Source organism: Stegodyphus dumicola, chromosome 12 (assembly GCF_044657685.1).
Source record: "Stegodyphus dumicola isolate Sdum_Otavi_A_Nest chromosome 12, ASM4465768v1".
NCBI lineage: Eukaryota > Metazoa > Arthropoda > Arachnida > Araneae > Eresidae > Stegodyphus > Stegodyphus dumicola.
Genome location: NC_140779.1, coordinates 42,033,454 through 42,054,413, shown reverse-complemented (window position 1 = coordinate 42,054,413; position 20,960 = coordinate 42,033,454). Strand labels below are relative to the sequence as shown.

At 31.2% G+C, this 20,960-nt stretch overlaps 1 protein-coding gene across 2 annotated transcripts in view; it reads right to left on the bottom strand.

Moving 5' to 3' along the window:
- LOC118184787 (uncharacterized) overlaps window positions 1-20,960 on the bottom strand; it is a 197,908-nt gene that overhangs the window by 64,294 nt on the left and 112,654 nt on the right. For both annotated transcript variants that reach the window (XM_035354515.2, XM_085827652.1), the window contains exons 10-15: window positions 18,421-18,550; window positions 12,674-12,859; window positions 12,365-12,461; window positions 11,882-11,979; window positions 7,710-7,841; window positions 2,663-2,839 (exon numbers count right to left, since the gene is read on the bottom strand). In XM_035354515.2, coding sequence (XP_035210406.2) covers window positions 2,663-2,839; window positions 7,710-7,841; window positions 11,882-11,979; window positions 12,365-12,461; window positions 12,674-12,859; window positions 18,421-18,550 — 820 coding nt within the window. The remainder of the gene's footprint in view (window positions 1-2,662; window positions 2,840-7,709; window positions 7,842-11,881; window positions 11,980-12,364; window positions 12,462-12,673; window positions 12,860-18,420; window positions 18,551-20,960) is intronic.

The window sequence follows — 20,960 nt, the reverse complement described above, 5'->3', positions numbered from 1 at the left end:
CTTCACACGCATCAACACGTCGCTGTTTCAGTTCAGGCGTCAGTTGCCAGGGCACCGATCTTGCAGACACCTTATGAAACTGGAGAACATCATGCACAATATGATCTGATGATCCATGACTCATGTGTACACATGCTGCAATTTCGTCTATTGTCACACGGCGGTTTTCCAAAACGATGGCTTCAAAGGCTGAAATGGTCTCTGGAGTCACTACGCGCCGAGCCTGGCCGGGGTGTGGAGCATCGGCCACGGACGTAACACCATTTGCAAATTTCCCGCACCATTCATAGATTTGTGGCTGTGACAAACATGCATCTCCATACTGAACCTTCATTCGCCTAAAAATGTCAATCGGTTTCACACCTTCACTTCGCAAAAACCGAATCACAGAATGCTGCTCCTCGCTGTTGCATGTGGCTAGTGGGGCTGCCATTTTGGAACTGTTGTTGTGCCGGTGTTTGTGCATCTGCCGGCTGCTGCCACCTAGGAGACATCCGGCATACTATCGCAAACAGGCATGCCAACTTACAGCTCACTGGCACCATATGCGGATTTTTATTTCTACTTTTATGGTTTTCAGTTGACTCCCCTATGTATAACTTAACTTAAATATCTGCCTGGGAAATATATGTATATTGCAGATTTACTGTCATGTTCCTTTATTGATACACACACAAATGAAAACATGGATATAACAGAGATTGTTCATACACTAACAAAACAATTGCAAATGTCTGAGTGTAAGAAAAGGGAATTTCAGAAAAAAGTAAGTTTTTAGTAAAAACATATTGGCAAAATGGATGGCCTTTGAGTGTTGATAAAGTTCCTAAAGAAGCAAGATCTTATTTTAAATTTAAAAATGAGTTGAGTGTTGAACAAAATTTAGTTTTTTTTTTTTTTTTTTTAATAATCGAATTGTAGTACCTGTTGCATTAAGGAAGTGCATGTTAACATTATTGCATGAAGCTCACTGTGGGGTTGAAAAATCAAAAGCCAGGAATCGACAAGTACTATTTTGGCCAGGAATCAATAGTGACATTGAAAATGTTTTCTAAATGCCTAATTTGTGATAGGTTCAGGCCTCAAACAGTAAAAGAACCTCTTGTTTCTCATGAAGTTCCCAGTTTACCTTACGAAAAGGTTGGTGCTGATATCTGTGAGTATGAAGGGAAAAGTTATCTAGTAATAGGCTGATACTTAACTAAATGGGTAGACATAATTCCTCTAAAAAATAAAAGTGCAATGGAAGTTACTAGTAAACTGAAATCGATATTTGCAACACATGGAATACTCAAAACTTTAATTTGTGATAATGTACCATTTAATAGTTGGAAAATGAAGAGTTTTGCAAGGGACTGGGGATTTGAAATAATCACTAGCAGTCCTCGATATCCTAAATCTAATGCATTTGCAGAGAAGTTGGTAGGTATAGCTAAGAGTTTATTTCGAAAAGTAGGATTGGAGAAATTAAATGAGGCTTTACTGGAATATAGAAATACTCCAATTTCAGGTATAAATTTATCACCAAGTCAAATGCTATTAAGTAGGAATTTAAGAACATGATTACCAATTACACAAACAGAATTGCAACCAACTGTAAAAGATCAATATACAGAAAAGGTTAGAAGTAAGCAGAAACAGGTTAAATCTATTATGATAAGCATGCAAGGGAAAGACCTGAATTTATTCCTGGGGAAAAGGTGATGTTGAGATGGGAAAATAAATGGGAGCCTGCTATAGTTTTTTTACTGCTTTTGTTCTAATCATATTGGATTAGAAAAAAAGATAATAAGATAATTAGACGGAATAAATTCCATTCAAGAAAAACTAAGAATAAGAAGAATTTATTGACATTAGACTATTATGATCTATGTAATGAGAATGAGGAAAATATAAGTAGTGAACAACCAAAAATACATAATGATCCTCAGCATCAAGATAATAGCAATAATATTAATCGGGATTGTGTATATAAAACAAGAAGTGGTTGTAATGTATATCGGCCATCCAAATATGATAATTATGTAATGCATTGATTCCTATAACTCTCCCAAAAGAGGGGAGATGTTACATATATGTGGCAACACACTAGTTGCTGGTTGAATTGAAGTGAAGTAATTGTCAGTTGATGTTGGTTTGTAATAAACGATGTGGTATGTGAACCCATTGTAATGTCAATTAATTATTGATCTAGCAATATTAATATGAATATAACAGTTACATAATACTTTTGTTGGGTAGGCGAGAATTCTTTTATGTATTCCTAATTTATTTTAATGCAATACTATGTTAATCACTAAACATTTATTAATAAAACCTTGCTGATTGAAACAATCAATGCCAAAACCAGGACTTCAAGGATAAATTCATATTTTCCAAAGAATGATATGTAAACACATATCTAAGCCTTCCAAATACTAATAATTTTATGTCTATTTGAATAATGCTTGTTAAAATGGAAAAAAAAAAAAAAAAAAAAAAAAGCAAGTTGCTCCCTCCTAAACTCAGAGTTGTCACTCACAAAAAGTCTAATTAATTTTACACCCTAACTCAATTTTGGTAGCAGTTTCCATAATAGCGCAATGATAACATTGAAGATAATGAAGGTATTTCTAATTTAAATTACTGAAATTTACCTTTGTATAATTATAATTTATTTTACCTTTGTATTTTGAATATAATGCCTTTCATGTTTGGGTGGTGATGAAAGTGGGGATTTTGGATTTGAAACAACTGCTTCTTTTACTTGAGCTTTAGGTTCTTCAGATGGACCAGTAGGTAAAATCATAATATCAGGAGTAGCACCAATAGCATTCAGCCCATTAGATTTCTCATGGCTCTATAAAAACAAGAAATAAAAATATAATATAACCATTTGAAAGTGGATCATTAATTTAAATATATACTGAATCATAAATATCCTATTTTACATATGATCAGCATGTCATTTTGTTAAAGATAATATTAATGAATATAAAATGTCATATGGTATGTTATGGTACCCTTTGAACTCTTGAAATAAAATCCTAGCTTAAGATATAAATACTGAGATACGCTCCCTTACAGCACTCTATATTAACATTCTGAAACAGTACGAGCTATAAATATACTTTTATGCAATACGAGGAGGTATAAAAAGATATGTTATACCTGAAGTTTAATTTTTAAAGATACTTTACTGTTATTCTCATAAAGCAGTCCTAGCTATTTTTTTTGGGGGGGGAGGTATTACACACATTATGATATTTATAAAAACATTCTATAACACAACTTAGTACTCTTTTTTAAACTCTCTAGATACTGATAATTATTAATATTTTCTATACGTAGTTATAAATATTTATTACTGATCATTACCTAATTATTAACTGTGTCTTGACTTAATATTAAACATTTTATATGCATTTAGAGTCATTTTATTCCCTGTACTTACATAATTATACCTCTGTGAATTAACAAGCATCCTTGATCTTAGGAGGAAAGACAGGTATAGCAAATTCTTTATAAAACATTTTCATCATAAAAATGACAAAAAGTCCCACATTGAAGATATGATTTACATTAAATTCATACTGTTGTTTTACTCCCTTTTTAAATACTCTTGCAAAATAAAAATTTGAAATAAAAATTTATAACACCAGAAGTTTCAAAACACTGAAGGTTCCTACACACATTATCCACATATTCTATACAGGCACATACATTAAACATATATTTTATATAGATTCACACATTTCATTAAAATTTGAATATCTGGAGAAAGTATATTCATATTGGATGTAAATAAAAAATATTTTCTAGATATCATAACAAATAATTAATCTGTCAATAGTTTACAGCGACAGAATTTCTTTAACTGAACAGTTTTCTGAAGATTAATAGCAACTGCAAATACATTCTAATTAACAATTTCCCAATATTTAAGAAATATGTCAACATTTCAAAGTCTCTTTTGTGATTAAATGCATTCACTTTTCTATTCCATCACTTTTGCTATCAGAAACACCTCTGATATTTTTCTGTGATAGCCATATCCATCAACAGTCTGCATGAAGACAAGAATCATCTATAACAATCTATAATAATCTCCAAATAAAATGTCTAGACTAAGTCTATTTTTTATGACCATCCATTATTCCACATTTACTTTAGTTACTTGTACTTCATAGCTTACCATGGGTTCTGTATTAATGGCCTTTTGTTGATCTTGAAATTGTGCATATATAATCATTCACATTCCCTTGCAAATTGTCCCCCTAAACCTAAACCTCTTTTTCACTGTTGGTGTTAATTACTTTGAATTTTAACCAGTGCACTCAGTATTTGCCTTGCAAGGCCATTCGCGGTAGTGAGTTAATTAAGGTGTAAGAACACTTCGCCCGAAGGCGTAAACAACAGTCCAAAAAAGTGCAATCTGTCTAAGATGTTAACAGTCGATGGTAAAGTCAGAAGCATCACAGCAGAAATACAGCATAGTGTCCTAACATTATCAAAAGTTCTTCTAAGTTCATTCACAATAATAAGGTATAATGCAATCTAAACGGTAACAAGTCACTGAGAGAATGAGAACATGTAACACGGTGAGCGAATAGGATATGTAACACTGCGGTGGCGTAGCGAGTTCATTTGCACATAATAATGCCACAAATATGAGAGTCTTGCTAAGTCCATTTCTTAGTAAAGGCACATAAGAAAATAATAAACACTGAACTCTAACACAGCACTAAACAAGTCACAATCTTGACTAAATCTTGGTTAAATAAGTAAGAAAATATGTACACTATTTACAGTAACCACTTAATGTTGTGATGAATAGAACGAGGTCTTTTTACAACACTGTTCACCGTAGGGTCATAGATGGCAATTTCATGTAAGGTACTTATCGGGGAATTTTCCATCTTCTCAAATAAGTTATGTGCAATCATAAGAATTTGCTCCGAGATAGGATTAATTTTTAGGTCAGCGTGAATGATCGAGTTTCTAACGAACCACGGCGCATTGGTCATGCATCTCAGTATTTTGTTCTGTAAGAAGTCTAGTTTTTTCCTTTCAGTTTTGTTCACAATTGCCCATGCCGGGGCAGCATAAAGCATAACAGGTCTAATTAGCATAACATACAGCGTGCATTTGATTTTTATGCTAAGTTTTGACTTCCTTCCAATTAGTCCATAAAGAGCCATAAAAACTCCATTTGCTTTATTGACTTGTTCATTTATATGCCTTTGAAAGTCATGACTTGTTCATTTATATGCCCTTTGAAAGTCATGACTTGTTCATTTATATGCTCTTTGAAAGTCAATCTGTCGTCCAAGATGACCTCTAAGTATTTTGCAGAAGAACCTACTACCTAACTCACCTATCTTGATGTCAGTATTAGTGACCACATTTCTGCGGTAACAGCGAAACTGTACAATTTTACACTTTGCGGAGTTGATTTTGAATTTCCATAACTGGCACTAGGCAGTGACAAAATTGTCGTGAATCTGTAAGTTATTTAATGCAATTTGCGGGTGCTGAGATCTTGAAAGAACGACCGTGTCATCAGCCTATTTTAACAGCTTTGAATTGAGAGGATTTAGCAGGTCATTTACAAAAAATATTGAATAATTTTGGTGCGATGACTGATCCTTGCGGGAACCCACTAGTAATAATTTTCCTGCTTGAGAGAGCGTCTCCTACTTGAACTTGAAAAGTCCTCCTTCTTAGGTAAGACATCATGAGCTTGACAAAGCTGACAGGAAATAAGAAATTACGAGGCGTATTCGGAAACTAAGTACCGTTTTGAAGAAAAAAAAAAAAAAGTAAAACAATTTTTTCGAATCCAATTTTATTTTTACATGAAAATACATGTCTTAAACTATTTTTCAACATAGTTTCCGCCAATGATCAAACACTAGTCATAGCGGGTGACCAGTTTTTGTATACCATCGTCAAAGAAACTTCCCGCCAGTTTCGATAACCACGACTCCACAGCATTTTTTGTGTCATCGTCAGATCCAAAGCGCTTGCCACCAAGCTCGCACTTCATGTCTTCATGTGCAGGAAAAAGTGATAGTCGGACGGCGCCAAGTCTGGGCTGTACGGCGGGTGATCGAACTGCTCCCAATGAAACTGTCAAATTAACGATTGAGTGACACCAGCAGTATGGGGCCGAGCATTGCCATGGAGCAACACAATTCCTTTACTGAGCATTCCTCTTCATTTGTTTTGAATGGCACGCCTTAGTTTTGTTAAAGTCTCACAATATTGTGCCGCATTAATGGTTTCACCTCTGGGAAGAAATTCAGTAAGCAAAACGCCTTTCCTATTCCAGAAGACAGTGCACATGATTTTTTGTGATGACATTGTCACTTTGAACTTTTGTTTTTTCGAAGAATGAGTGTGTCTCCACACCATCGATTGTTGTTTCGATTCTGGTGTGAAATGACACACCCGCGTATTCACCGTAAATTTCTGTCACTTGACGATAAATTTCGGCTGGTTTAACATTCCTCGCATTCAAAAATTTAATCACGGCACGAATCTCACAGTCAGCGGGAGAACTAATTGTCTTAAACATTTTGAATGTGCACAGCAAACTGAAAACACAACATAGAGCAACCAAAATGGCGACAATTGAAAGTCAGTGAACAAGAAAGACTAGTGCGCATGCGCGGGACGCCTACCACAGCGCTGCGACGGCGCTAGAATGAAACGGTACTTAGTTTCTGAATACGCTACGTATTAAGCTTGTAAATTAGGCCTTTGTGCCAAACTTTGTTGAAAGCCTTCTCTAAATCAACAAAACATGCCGCAACTCCTGTTTTATGAAAGAAAGCCTCCGCAATGTATTCTACAAGGTTAAGCACCTGATGGGTGGTACTATGATACTTTCTGAATCTAAATTGAGCAGAGTCAATTAAATCCAATCTTTCAAGATGAATGTCCCCCATTTCATAAGCACTGAAAACACAGTATCACAAATTCTAATTCAGTCTATTATCATTCATAAGTAAAAACATAAAAATTCCCTTGTATATTTTTAAATCGTTGAGTTACATAATTATTGCTTTCATCTATGGATTCACAGAAATTTTTTTCTTTCACTAAAAGTCTTTTTTTAAAGCATTTAGAACAGATTTGGGAAACAAATAAAATTCCATTCAAAGATCAATAGGTGCAAAGTAGATACTAAACAAAAAGCAACTTGACATAACATTTAGGGCAATATTGTAACTTGCACATTAACAATATTACAAAGTCTAATGCAATAATTTATTAAAATTTTCACCTATATGACTTTTACAAAAGGAAACAACTAAATTTAAAAGTAAGCTGATATGTTATATCAAAAGTTGTAAATGAATTAAACTTTAAAAAATTAAACTGAAACCATCTTACAAACTTAAGTTGTTGCTCTAAAATTTAGCTATGATTTTCTGCCATTTTTCATATAATTGAATTTCACATGAACAAATTTGCACTCAGAGAAATTCTACTTGATAAAGTAAACATCTCATTTCACATGCGCTTAAATATTTTTAAATAACAAATAGCTAAAACTGATTAATCAATATTTATGCACTATTTTTTCATAACACAGTGGAACAAAGCAAAGGAAAAGCATATAGAACTTACCTAAAAATGCTTTTAAATAAAATACTAAGAATTTGAGATAACATAGTCAAAAATAAAATTTCAAAATTCTAGAAAGTGTGCCCTTGACTTACTGGGTTTTGACCCGTTGTTTCATTTCCTTCAGAATCCTTAGAGCCTTGCTTTTTCAGTGCATAATTCCTTGCATGGCGAGCATGAGCTTTTAGCTCTTTAGGGTATGGAGTGGGAGCTCTTACAAGTTTACTCTATAGTTGAAATAAACAACTTTAACAATTTATGAAAATAAATTTAATGGGATATGTCAATTTTAACTTTTATACTCAAAGTTATTAAAACACAGCTCATATACATTTCTTTAAATGAAAATTAAGGACTTTAAAATATTTTTAAGAACCACATATGAAAAAAAATTAAGTAACACCACCAGCAAAAAGATCTGAATTAATTCAAGCAAATATCTATTCAACCACTTTCACTCTTGCAATACTATTCTAAGAATAAAACAGAAGTATGTAGAATAAAATCAGCTCCTTAAAAGCTTTAAGTAATGATTATTAAATTATTAATATAACTTCTTGAGACATTTATACTTTACATGTATAATAGTCGCACATTTTAAAAATTTTCAAGCTTACTATTACAAAATTTTTCTTATTATTTTTATATTTATTTTTTTCAAAATATTTTTTAAAAAGCACTATTAAAATCACAAATTAAGGAAATTTTGCAATTTAAAGTAACAGATAATAGCATAGATAATTTATTACATTGGCTTCAGACAACACATTAGAGGGAATTATACATAAAAGATACAAAAACTTCATAATAATACACAATATTTCTATCTTTTTAATCTAAATTCTTTTTTTGGATATTTCAGCTTATATACACATCTATTTCCCTCTTTCTGATTATGTTTCGAAGTACATTTGCTTTAATTAACAAATATGTTTTATTAGCAGTCTCTGCATCAGTGCTAAAGTATCTGTAAATATCCTAAGTAATATCTCTTTGAAGAAGAATTTTCTTTTGCTTTAAATCTGTAATCAATTTCCTTTCAATAATATTTCTTTTCACCTCTAATTTTTAGATTCAATTAAAAAGTTTTGCTCTTCTAAAAAACTGCATATATTTTGAACATGCAGAAAGTTGCCAATGGTATTTCTTCAGTAATCACTGAGAATAAATTCAGAAAAACATTATAGAATGATATAATGCATTTTCAAATATATAATATGAATATTTCAAATTTCTAATTTCAAATATCTTTATTAACAGAGGAATTCATTTCAACAAAGACCTGCTCATATGACAAGAATTATTTTTTGCAATTTTTCATGCCTTTGAGTAGTGAAAAGTAGAAAAGATACTTTCTTATTACTACAGCTCACATTATTTTTAAACAGAATCATGGCTCACCAATGGCTGAGCAGTAAAATCCCTGAACACTGGTAGTTCCAACCTCTGTTCGATTCCAGACAAATGGGCTGACTGCATGGGTGTTTTCAGGGTTTTCTGCATGTGCAATGTGTATCCAAGACAGTTTTCCTTCACCAAGTCCTTCACAAAGGCATCCCTTTCTTTAGGCAGATAGCCCTAGTGTGCTTTGCCATAATCAACTAAGACAAACTAAACAGCACCAAAAGCCTTTTTTTGTTGCTGAAATTGGCCAAAACAGCAACCTTACTCATATCTCTAATTAAATAGCTGCCAAATAGCTAAAAACATTTCCTGATAGTAGCCATGAGAAGAGCTCCTAGTAAGACTGTTGCTTTGGCCCAATCCATTAACAAGGGGCTCTTTGCAACCTTTAAATAATGGATGCCTTAATAATAATGAAATACCACAGAAACAAAAATTTTTCAAACACTATGAAAGACTCATTAGAATCTTGTAAAACATGCCTATTCTGCAGCAATACCAATGAGAAATTTTTTATTTGTCACAAGCATTTTCTGGGTTTTTAACTATCAAAATATCTGCCAACTTCATAAAAATAAAAAGTAGATGATTTTAAAAAATTCAAAAAATTGTCATTTTACAGAGAAAACTAACCCATAGCTGACTATTTTGAGAAAAATTACACTGGGAAATATACTTATGATAAAAAAATTAGAATAAATGAAATTAATTTTAACATTATTCTGTTTTGGATGCAAAAATAGAGAATAAATTTAAATGACAATGTGATTGTATGCCAAGTGTACAAATCTGGTGACAAATTGCAAAACTGACACTATTTTCAGCACCTCTGCAAATAATTTCAAAATTTGTAAAAAGTTTATTTCATGCATATTTTAGAATCTTAGGACAGTTTCATAAAAATTACAAAAAAATCATAACATGGCAAATATGCAATAACCTTTTTGTCAACCTTTCCCTTACTTTGACTGTTCATTTCTTTTTCGGAGGAATGCTTTAGATGCTCCCGAATTGTTCCTTGCAGCAATGGACCAAGGACAGTTGTACTCTTCATGCAAATATTTGGTTCTAGCCAGATTTATACTGTTCTAATACTAGCTGATCTTCCCCCCTTTTTTAGTGCTTGAAGAATTTTATGTATACACTTCCTGAATTCCTTGATAACACTGGGTGGAAAGATACCTTTATGAAGTTTGACCTTCCCAAAAAAATGTCTTTCATAGTTTGTCAAAACATGATTATAAAGTCAGAATTAAATAAACTCTTTTTTTCAATGCAAACAGACAGTATACTTGTTGAAAATATCTGTTTCATAAGATTAGGCAATAGCCAATCAGGTATCACAAACTTTTATTCGAGAGTGACTATCATTTCTCACTGTTTATAAAGTCAATTTGTGATGGCTTCACTAAGAGCCATATGCTTTGAATTTAATACTCATATCAAATGTAATTTATATTCAGAACAACTGTCTTAGGAAAAAAATGGAACTATCAAGATGAGAAAAATTGAGCAGCATTTACAAATTTTTGATGAAATTAAGCAAGAACAAAAAATCATTAAAAAATGTAAGGACTTTTAAGGACTGCACTAAACCTCTAAATGAATATTCCAATCTAATGCTTCGAAAACAATACATGTATATTGTTCCCTAGACAATAATACATAATAAAAATATCCAAATCTTTAAATTCAAACTTAATCAGTTTAATAACATTTATTTATCTATCTTTCAAAAATAAAGAATAGAGTGGAAATGGCTTATAAAATACAAAAGAAGTACAATAAATAAATAGAAATGTTAAAAAAAAATGAAAATACCCAAAAAAATGTCTTTCATAGTTTGTCAAAACATGATTATAAAGTCAGAATTAAATAAACTCTTTTTTTCAATGCAAACAGACAGTATACTTGTTGAAAATATCTGTTTCATAAGATTAGGCAATAGCCAATCAGGTATCACAAACTTTTATTCGAGAGTGACTATCATTTCTCACTGTTTATAAAGTCAATTTGTGATGGCTTCACTAAGAGCCATATGCTTTGAATTTAATACTCATATCAAATGTAATTTATATTCAGAACAACTGTCTTAGGAAAAAAATGGAACTATCAAGATGAGAAAAATTGAGCAGCATTTACAAATTTTTGATGAAATTAAGCAAGAACAAAAAATCATTAAAAAATGTAAGGACTTTTAAGGACTGCACTAAACCTCTAAATGAATATTCCAATCTAATGCTTCGAAAACAGTACATGTATATTGTTTCCTAGACAATAATACATAATAAAAATATCCAAATCTTTAAATTCAAACTTAATCAGTTTAATAACATTTATTTATCTATCTTTCAAAAATAAAGAATAGAGTGGAAATGGCTTATAAAATACAAAAGAAGTACAATAAATAAATAGAAATGTTAAAAAAAAATGAAAATACAAATAAAATAATATGGTTTGTTATATTTCACATACACTTCTTTTAACTAATTACAAAAACATTATATTCACCATAGAAATAATAAAAAATTAATAATAGTTTCAAAAAACACTCAGTGTAGGGTGAGCAGTCCATAGATGAACTTTAACACGTTGAGCACAGCACCGAATTTACTGTCCTTTCCATTCAGCTGGCAGCGATCTAAGCCGTATTTTTATTTAGAATGTTTCAATACATTTCATTAAAACTAAATTTGATCACATTTCATTGAGACTATATTTATTCTTTAATACTGTCGGTTCACTGCCAGTCCCGAGGGACCGACGTCGGCCACACGGAAAGTTCACTGCCGGTCCCCAAGGGCCGGCGCTGCGCTCAACGTGTTGAGAATACTAATGTAAATAAAGCATCATTTATACTAACAGGTTGGTCTTTTTCTGCATCAAAAGCAAACTTGATTATGTGTTTGCCTTTTCCAGCATCAGGAACATCAACTTCAAAGTTGCCTGATTCATAGACTTCTATAAAAATATATACATAAAATAATGAATGCTAACAAATGTTAACATGTTTAACAAAGCCCTACTTTTATTTAAAAAAATTACTGTGAATTTCTTTTAACAATAGTTTATATTGCAGAGAATATTTAATAGTTATAAACTTAGACACACAAATAAAATCTGATTCTCTCAATTTATAACTTCCAATATGAATATTTTTGTGTGAATTAGATCTAGGTGTCCACAAATATATAAACTACAAAAGTTTTCCAAATTTTGATTTTTGATCACAAAATCATAACACTAGTAGTATCACAACACTATACACCGATTTTATATAAAAACAATGTAAAATATGTAGTAAATATATGTAAACTGTAAAATATGTAGGTAACCATAAAATTACCTTCTTCCAAAGGTACTTGAGGTAACATGAAACAAGTTAGCACCTTCTGACCAGTAGCTCTGTCAGTATCTGATTGAAGAGGAATTAAAGGTTTATTCTGAAAACAAAAGACAAATTTTTATGTTAAATTGTACAAAATATTTTATGTTTGAGGTTGAAGTAATTACATTAAGGAGGGCTTTCCTGTAAATTCATTTACATCTAACAAATTTTCTGGAACTTCTAATTTATAAGAAATTTACAGTAAGAAGGTATTTTAAATAACAGGTTAAAGGCATCAAAATTTTTATTAACTAAAAAATAGAATACCTGGTTTTCTGAAAGCCACAATGCTTGCAAGTTAGGAAGCTTAGCAATGCTGAATGGCAAATACTGCAAAAGATTACCACTTAAATTGATAACTTTTAATGCAGTGATATGTCCAAGCTCATCAGGTACTTGTACCAGTTTATTATCCCGCAAAGATAATATTGTAAGTTTCATGCAGCTTCCCATCTAAAATTACAATAATTCCCTATATTCAAATTATTAAAAAGCATGAACATAAAAGTTACTCGTAAGAAGTGTACACTAAAAATCTCATAAGAATTAAAAAACTTAAGAAAAAAAAAAAAAAAAAAAAAAAAAGATTGATTACATAGCAGTTTAAAAATGCATAAATTAAGAATTTATAAATTAATTCAATAAAATTACACATTTATAAAACTGTATGCCCATAATAATAATGTGTTAAAAATGTAGTAGTGAAATGAATCTAAGTTTTATTAAAATAATAAAAATTATTTTATTCACATTTCTTTACTTATTTTGGACATAAACTGTAAAAATTTAGCCTAATGGTATACTACATTTTGGCAATTTTTGCTATTTATTAAGTTTAACCCCTTAACTGCCGCGGGCGTATATATACGCCTTGCTCAGCCGATGCGTTAACTGCCCCCCAGATGTGCCCAGATGCGCAGCCGATGCGTTAACTTTGCGAATAATTTTAGGTGTAGCAGCGCAAAGCAAATGATAGCAGTTTGGAAGGACGTATATATACGCCTGCGGCAGTTAACGCATCGGCTGAGCAAGGCGTATATATACGCCCGTGGCAGTTAAGGGGTTAAAATAAATCCAGAACTTCATCACTTGCTGTAATCTATTTGTCAACTTTCTTTTCCAGTAAGTGCAAACAGTGCTGATAGAGTAAAGTCTTCAATTTCATTATTTTTCAGTGCAGTGATAAAAACAAATCTTAAGTAAATATAGAGCAAATAAGTGAATCTTTCTGGTCACCTATTGCAAATGTTGTCAAAAGTTTAACTCCCTGTTGTAAATAAGTGCAGTTTTATAACTTGTAGTAATAAGTTGTTAGTTGTAGTAATAGCAAATTTCTGCATGACACAAATACACAGATCTGTTAAACAGTAGATGGTATGAGCAGAACTCAATGACAGCTTTTCAGAATTTTAAAACTAAGTTAATACAAGCAAACACAGTAATGAACATTAATTTCATTTTCCTATCTGTAGAAGTACATTACAAGGGAAGAATTCTTTTTCATGTGCCTTCAGAATTCATAGACTACATATTAATGAATATTAATTTCTCAGTCTATGCATAAACACAAATATAAATTAATGGAAATTTTCCTATAAAAATGATTTCAGAAAATTATTAGAGAAGTAAAAACAGACCTAAAATCTATGTAAATAATTTTGAACCACCCTGTACATTTCCAGGTGGTATTCATAAGACATTTTACAACAAATCCATTCAAAATAAAACAAAATGGCTTTAAACAAACAATAAAATAAAATACATATAAAGTTTAATATTGAATTTTATAAATTTAAGATGAAGCAACAATAAAGGTTATAAGGAAATAAGAAAGCTACAGAATTCTATAATTGGGATTCTATATATAAAGTTCTACAATGAAAATCACTCATTTGCAAAACATTTCATGCCTTGTCTCAGAACAAGCAGTATCTAAAATTTTATTTCACATTAGATTAACTCGCATTTAATTTTTAAATTAATGTAACTAACTATAAATTATCAGGAAAAAAAGACTATATATAAATTTCATGTTAAAAATTTACAACAGAAACATAATTTTAAAACACTCAAAAGCTGTATTAAGTCACATTTTCATAAATGATGTAATATTTCAGCATTCTGGAAAAAATGAAAACTGAACTGAGAACAAAATCTTTCTGTTTTATTTATTTACTTACGAAATACATTTGAAACAAAATTTTACTTCCACTTATGTTTTTAACACAAAATAAAATTAATTTAAAATGAAGTTACTTTACACAATTGAAATCCTACATGGCTTGCAAGCTGACGTTATATAAATTTTAGAATTCTGAATTTAATAAATTAAATTTAAAAAAAATATTAGACTTAAATAAATATATAAAATAAAATAAATACTCCTTTCTCGGTATGGAGCTCCCAAAAATAAAAGCAATTACTTTCAATTTTTTGGTAGCAAAATAGTTATACATTTAAATAAATTTTAGTTTTATGTAAAAAGATGAGAAGGATTAAAAATATATAAAAAATATTATTTAAAATTTTTAAACACCTATTTACAAAAGCTTGTCCTACTTTTGAGTCTCCTTCCCCAGATAGTCCAAACATTATACACAGTCCTTCCTTACTGATCAGTCATGTAGTTCTGTAGTTCAAATTTTTTGCTATTAATATTGCATGAGAGTTTATTAAGAACTAGCCATTCTGATATGGCAAAAAAGTGCTATTTTTAGTTCTAGTCATAAGAAATTTTTAAAAATCTATTGTTTACCATACAATGCAGCAGCAGTCATTACTAAACATAAACCCTGGCATAAAATGCAGCTTGAAACAGCAATGGCAATCTTAACAATATACTAAGGACCAACTGCTGCTTGAAAGTACAGTGTTGGTCATATAAAATATAACAGCATAAAGCATAAGAAATCAAAGCCATATTTAATGGCTAAAATAATAGGAGATACAAGGATAAATTCATTAAAATAGCAGCCATATTCAACTTTTAGAACATGAAGAAATCAGCTATCAATCAGCTATCAGACATGTGTAGCTAATGCCAAGGCTGGCATCATATGCTATTACATGTCTCCCAATGAAAGAAGATTCTTTAAATGTGCATTTGGGGTATATCAGGCCAAGCTGTTCTCACACTGTGCTGAAGTTCATTTGGCATAGCCTCAGATGGCTCATTCAATTGCCAGTCATCAACTAGACCTGTTTCAGGAGCAACATATCAAGAAAACAGGTAACCCCAAGGCATTAGTATGATCTAGCGAATTATAAAGAATTGCTAAATGGTACATGTCACATATGATTATGCAATGATCTTTATATAAAAATGACTGCAGGCAAGTCTTAAACATATGGAAAGACCATAAGCCCCAGAGATTTAGCCGTGGCTGCTAAGTGTGTCAGCAATGCATATTAAATGTGTGAGAGTAAAACTCAGTGACATCCCAAAAGCATAACTCCATTGACAAACCAGTAGGTAATGTATAATGCAGTCACAATGTTTGTCACTATGGCAGAATCAAATTCAGATACAACTATGATCTCTACATATAATAAAAGAATGAGTCTGTCTGTGCTAATAGACCCACAGCTACGAAATTTGGTACATAGGTGCATCTAGACAAGAGCCAGTGCACCTCGAAGTGATTTTTTCGAAATTCGAATTAGATTTTTTATTATTTTATGTTTTGTGACGAAATCGCGTCATTTTGAAACATGATATGCTATAGGAAAGTGAGATTTTACTCTACACACTCCATTTTCACATCGTCATGAAACGTAGGCACTTAGCTGTTTTATGAATTTAAAATAAATTTCGTGTTTCAATAAATTGATTAAATACGAATTTATTTAAGAAAGGGATTTTTTCTAAAAAAGTTTATTTTTAAAAACGTACAGTTTATTTTTCTTTGATTTTTGGACACGTTAAACTTTCATCCTTGCGACTGCTTTTACAAAAAGAATTTTGGAAAAATGATAATATTTTGTATTTTTAAAAAGTTTTTTAAATGAAGCTTCCGAGTACATTTCTCACATCTCACATCTTTAAAAATGTGATTTTAGCAACAATTTTCCCTTTCTTATTGTTGTTGATAGATTTTTGATGAAATCGCATCATTTTGAACAGTTTCATTCTTTTAGAAATATTGGTTTGGCAACAATTTTTCATCGTATTTCTTATGTCACCGTCTTCTTAGGTCATTTATATATATATATAATACCTTTTTATTGATTTTTTTTTTTTTTTTTTTTTTTGATAAAGTTGTTCTGCAGAGTAAAATTCTGCGCGGAATTTTTCGTTTTTCGAGTTTCTTTCATGTTATGTTTTGCTCATGTCACTGTTTGTGAGATACTGAAAAGTTTTGCATAATTTTTTTTTCTTCTACGGAAAGTTGGTTAATTTTTATATTAGGATAATTAATATTTGTATTAAGGGATATAGCTTATTTCATTGTAATTTTTTTCTCTTGAAAATATAAGATAAAATATCATTAATTATACTTTGCTTTTCAGAATTTTTTCTTTTTTGTATTCTTTTATGTTATTTATTGCTCATTTCACTGTCTTTAAGATATTGAAAAGTTTTGAGTGATTTTTTTAGGAAACAAAGTTCTTAACTTCCTTTATAACATTTGAGTTCTTAAGATTTTGCAAAGGGAAGTTGGTTAATTTATTTATTAGGATAATTAATATTTGTATTAAGGGATATTGGTTATTTTATTGTACGTTTGTTATACCTAATAACTTTTTTTATGAAGTTGTTCTGCAGAGTAAAATTCTACACAGTTTTTAAATTTAACGTTTGGTGTTCCCTTCAGCCATTTTTCCGGTTCATTTAAAAGCCAGACGAAGGCTGGCAGCGAAGCTGCTATTACAGAATAGAAATTTGTCTGAAAAGACAATATTTGCTATTTATTTGTACATATCTAGCATTCAACATATAACTGCAGCTGCATATGCCTGTGGTGTAGAGTCAATGATAACGGATGTCTTGGAAAAATTCCTCTCTACTTCAGATATCAAATAGTGCTGCTGACATTACTGACATCACGCAGACAAAATTTGTTGCAACCCCCCCCCCCAATTTTTGCATCAAAATTCTTGATGATGATCCATTATGCATGACATGCATGTCCTCAAATAAATCGTGTGACAAAACTACAGAAACCACTCTCAGTGATCGATCTATCAATTCAGCTTGCTTTGATCCTACATGAACATTTATTCTTGGAAGATTCATTTGCATTCACTAATCAGTTTAAGTTATCTGCAATTTACATCACAGTTCTTCATCTGTCAAACACAAAAATTTGCTTGCCCTTTTCCTGAAGAGGCATACTAAAGCTTCCTATGCAATATGCAAAGGAATAGGGAAAAACACTTGAATTTAACGGCAGATAAAATTTTGGCAACTGCCAAATTCTAAGATATGTCTCAGCTCCTTTATCAAAATCTGGCAGAAAAAACATGTCTGTATTGAAATATGTTAAGTGAGAATGTTTGGCATCGTTCACAATATAAGGTTGTTATCTTTGGTATGACTGTGCACATTCTGGCAACTGTTCCATTAATAACAGAACAAAATTCCCAGAAATAATTTCAATTTTTATAACTTAGTGACTTCTGGAAAAAAATTCCTTTTTTGATAATTATAAAAACATATTTGCTAAAAATGTGCATATCTTGCCATAAATTATCAAAGCCATCCACATTTCACCGTTAACATTTGAGAGACTGTGCAAATTTCAGGCATTAATGAATTTTGGGCTTTTACTGTATCTGGAATGAAACTATGAGAATTTGACTAATTTCCAAACCGTGTCTAACAGCCTATTTAACATGAAGTACAATTTTATGTTTTAAAATGTAGGATAAGCTTTAAATAACATTAAATGTTTACATTTCTAAGAAAAATACAAATCTGATGACATATAAACACTGAGCTTGTCAATAAATACAGTTTACTACAGAGACAAGTATAATTACATTCAGTTCACATATAAATAAACAATATATACTTCATAAGGAAGTTCTTCCAAAAGATTATCATCAGCAATCAATGTCCTTAAGTTTCTTAATAATCCAAGACTAGCAGGTAAAGTTTTTAGATTATTTGAACTCAATACTAATTCTTCCAGATTAGCTATGCTGTAATGAAAAAAAATATTAATGTAAATATGCATGCATATGCACATAAGCATACATACACTCATACATATATGTAATATAAGCATATAAGTAATTATTTAAAAATAAGGCTTTTTCTGTTAACAGGGCACCAGTTGCAAAAGTGTGCCAGAGTGCCAATGTGACAACATATTCATATTGCATCCAAATACTCAATATTCATATTGCATCCAAATACTCATGCAACAACATCACTGCAAATAAGCAGGAAGGACAAACATCAAAGCAGAAATTTTTTCTCCAACATTTTCAGTCGCTTTTATATTCAAGTGATCTTTCTTGAGGAAAGAATCAGACACTTGTAAGGCTGTAGGGCAGTACAAAATGCTGAAATAAATGTTAACCTGGCGCTGCCCACCACCATTTAAGGGTCTAATGTAATGAGATTCAAACAGCAATGACTGCATGAGAAGATACAAATGTTTCTGACAATATTAAATGAAATCTGTAGCTTTATCTGAAATATTCTGGTAAACTTATGTTTTTGTGTTTGACTTTGTTTTTTACATTTATTCTGGATTTGGCATTCTGCAGCCATTCTTTTCATAAAGGTGTGCATATCTTTACAGCTGCTATCAAGTTAGATATTCTGCCAATGTTTATGTTCGGAACTAAGCGGCATCCCCTTAACAGAAAAGAACCAAAAATAAAACCAACAGCATTTTTAAGTAGGCTAAAAGCTGCAGTAAATAAATATTTGAATGTGATAATAATAAACACTTTAACTAATACATAAGAGTCAATCAGACAATTTAAAAACACAAACTGTCAAAAATTACATAAATATAAAAGCCAAACCAAAAATAAAGTCTACAAAAATAAAACTTAATGGAACATTATGTGAAAAGACTGTAAACGATTATTTAAAAACTAACTTAAGATTACAAAATTGAATTTATAAGAGTTCACCTAATAAATCATCAAAAAAATCATGTAAAAATAATAATCCATACATGAAAGTTTTTCCTATTACAGTTCTGTTACTTCTGAAAGCTATGTGATTTTTTACATATTTTGTTTCTAATAATTTTATTATATTTTTGTTACACATTTCTGATTGGCACTAGCATATTAATTAGTTTATTATTATCTTTTTCATCTATTACATGTGCAAATACATGCAGATTTGAAGTCTACTTGAACTAATACATTGAATAAACACTTTCACGCAATAAATATGCATTTAAATCAGCACAAAATCTTTACTTTTTAGCAACACACAAAAATGCAAATACAACTGCACATTACATCTTTAGAATTATGAATTCTTGTCATTGCCAATTTAAAAAAGACAAAGGCATTATTTAAAAATATACCACATTGCCATTTGCTTGCAGATGGTTAGTCAAATGTTTTATGATTCCCACATTCGGCCGTCCCGATTACTTCTTTTTCATTTTGAAAAATTCCACTCTCCCTTATTGTCTTTTTCTTAACATCCTCCTCATCATCTAAGAGCCATCCAGCCAGTATGGTGGATAGCCCTGAAAATTTTTCATCTTGAAAGAGCCCACTTCCCCACATATTGTTTTTTGTTAACATCATTAGCATCATCTAAGCACCAACCAGATGGCATAATGGATAGTGATGTTGACTACCTTGCTGATGGGTTAGAATCCTGGGAAAGGCATGGATGTTTGTTAGCATATAGTATCTGTGTGGCAAGGAGCTCTTAAAATACATAGCAAAGCAAAAATTCTCCAAGAGGTTGGTGGTAGAAAAAGAAAGGTGGATAATCATTGGACTGCCCCTGCCCTGTTCTCCCTGAAAATCGGAGTGGAACTATGCATTTAGTGCAGTGGGACTATACATGTATGATCAATGGTGAATTGCTGGTGTCCCGCCTGCTCCTAATTGCACCTGTATCATCATCCAAGTCTAAATCAAATACATCAACAGCAATGTTACTATCATAACTCTCTAACTCATGATTATGCTTCATGTGACAGAAACATAGAAAGTCTCTCTCAACTTCTTTGCTTATACCATTGAAAAGAAGAGAGAAAAATGAAAAAGTATCCCCTCCTAATTAATAAAAGGAGAATATATTTATTACAAACTTGCAGACTATGGTTTCATATAGTCAATAGCATTTTCCTCCTGTATGCAACTAATGGCAGTATTTCAATCTACAGGCTGGCACTCATATTTAAAATGTCTTTAGAAACAATTTGGTGATTTGAAAAATTATCATATTGACAGGAATGCCAGACACAAATAACTTACGTAGATTTATTATTTTTTTATTGACATTCCTGTTCTGACCTGTGTTTGCTTCTCTCAACCAGCAATATTTAGTGAAGAAGCTGACCTTGCACTTTTATTCTCTACAGCTTTCAACTACTACTTTTTTTGTTTCTTTCTACTACAA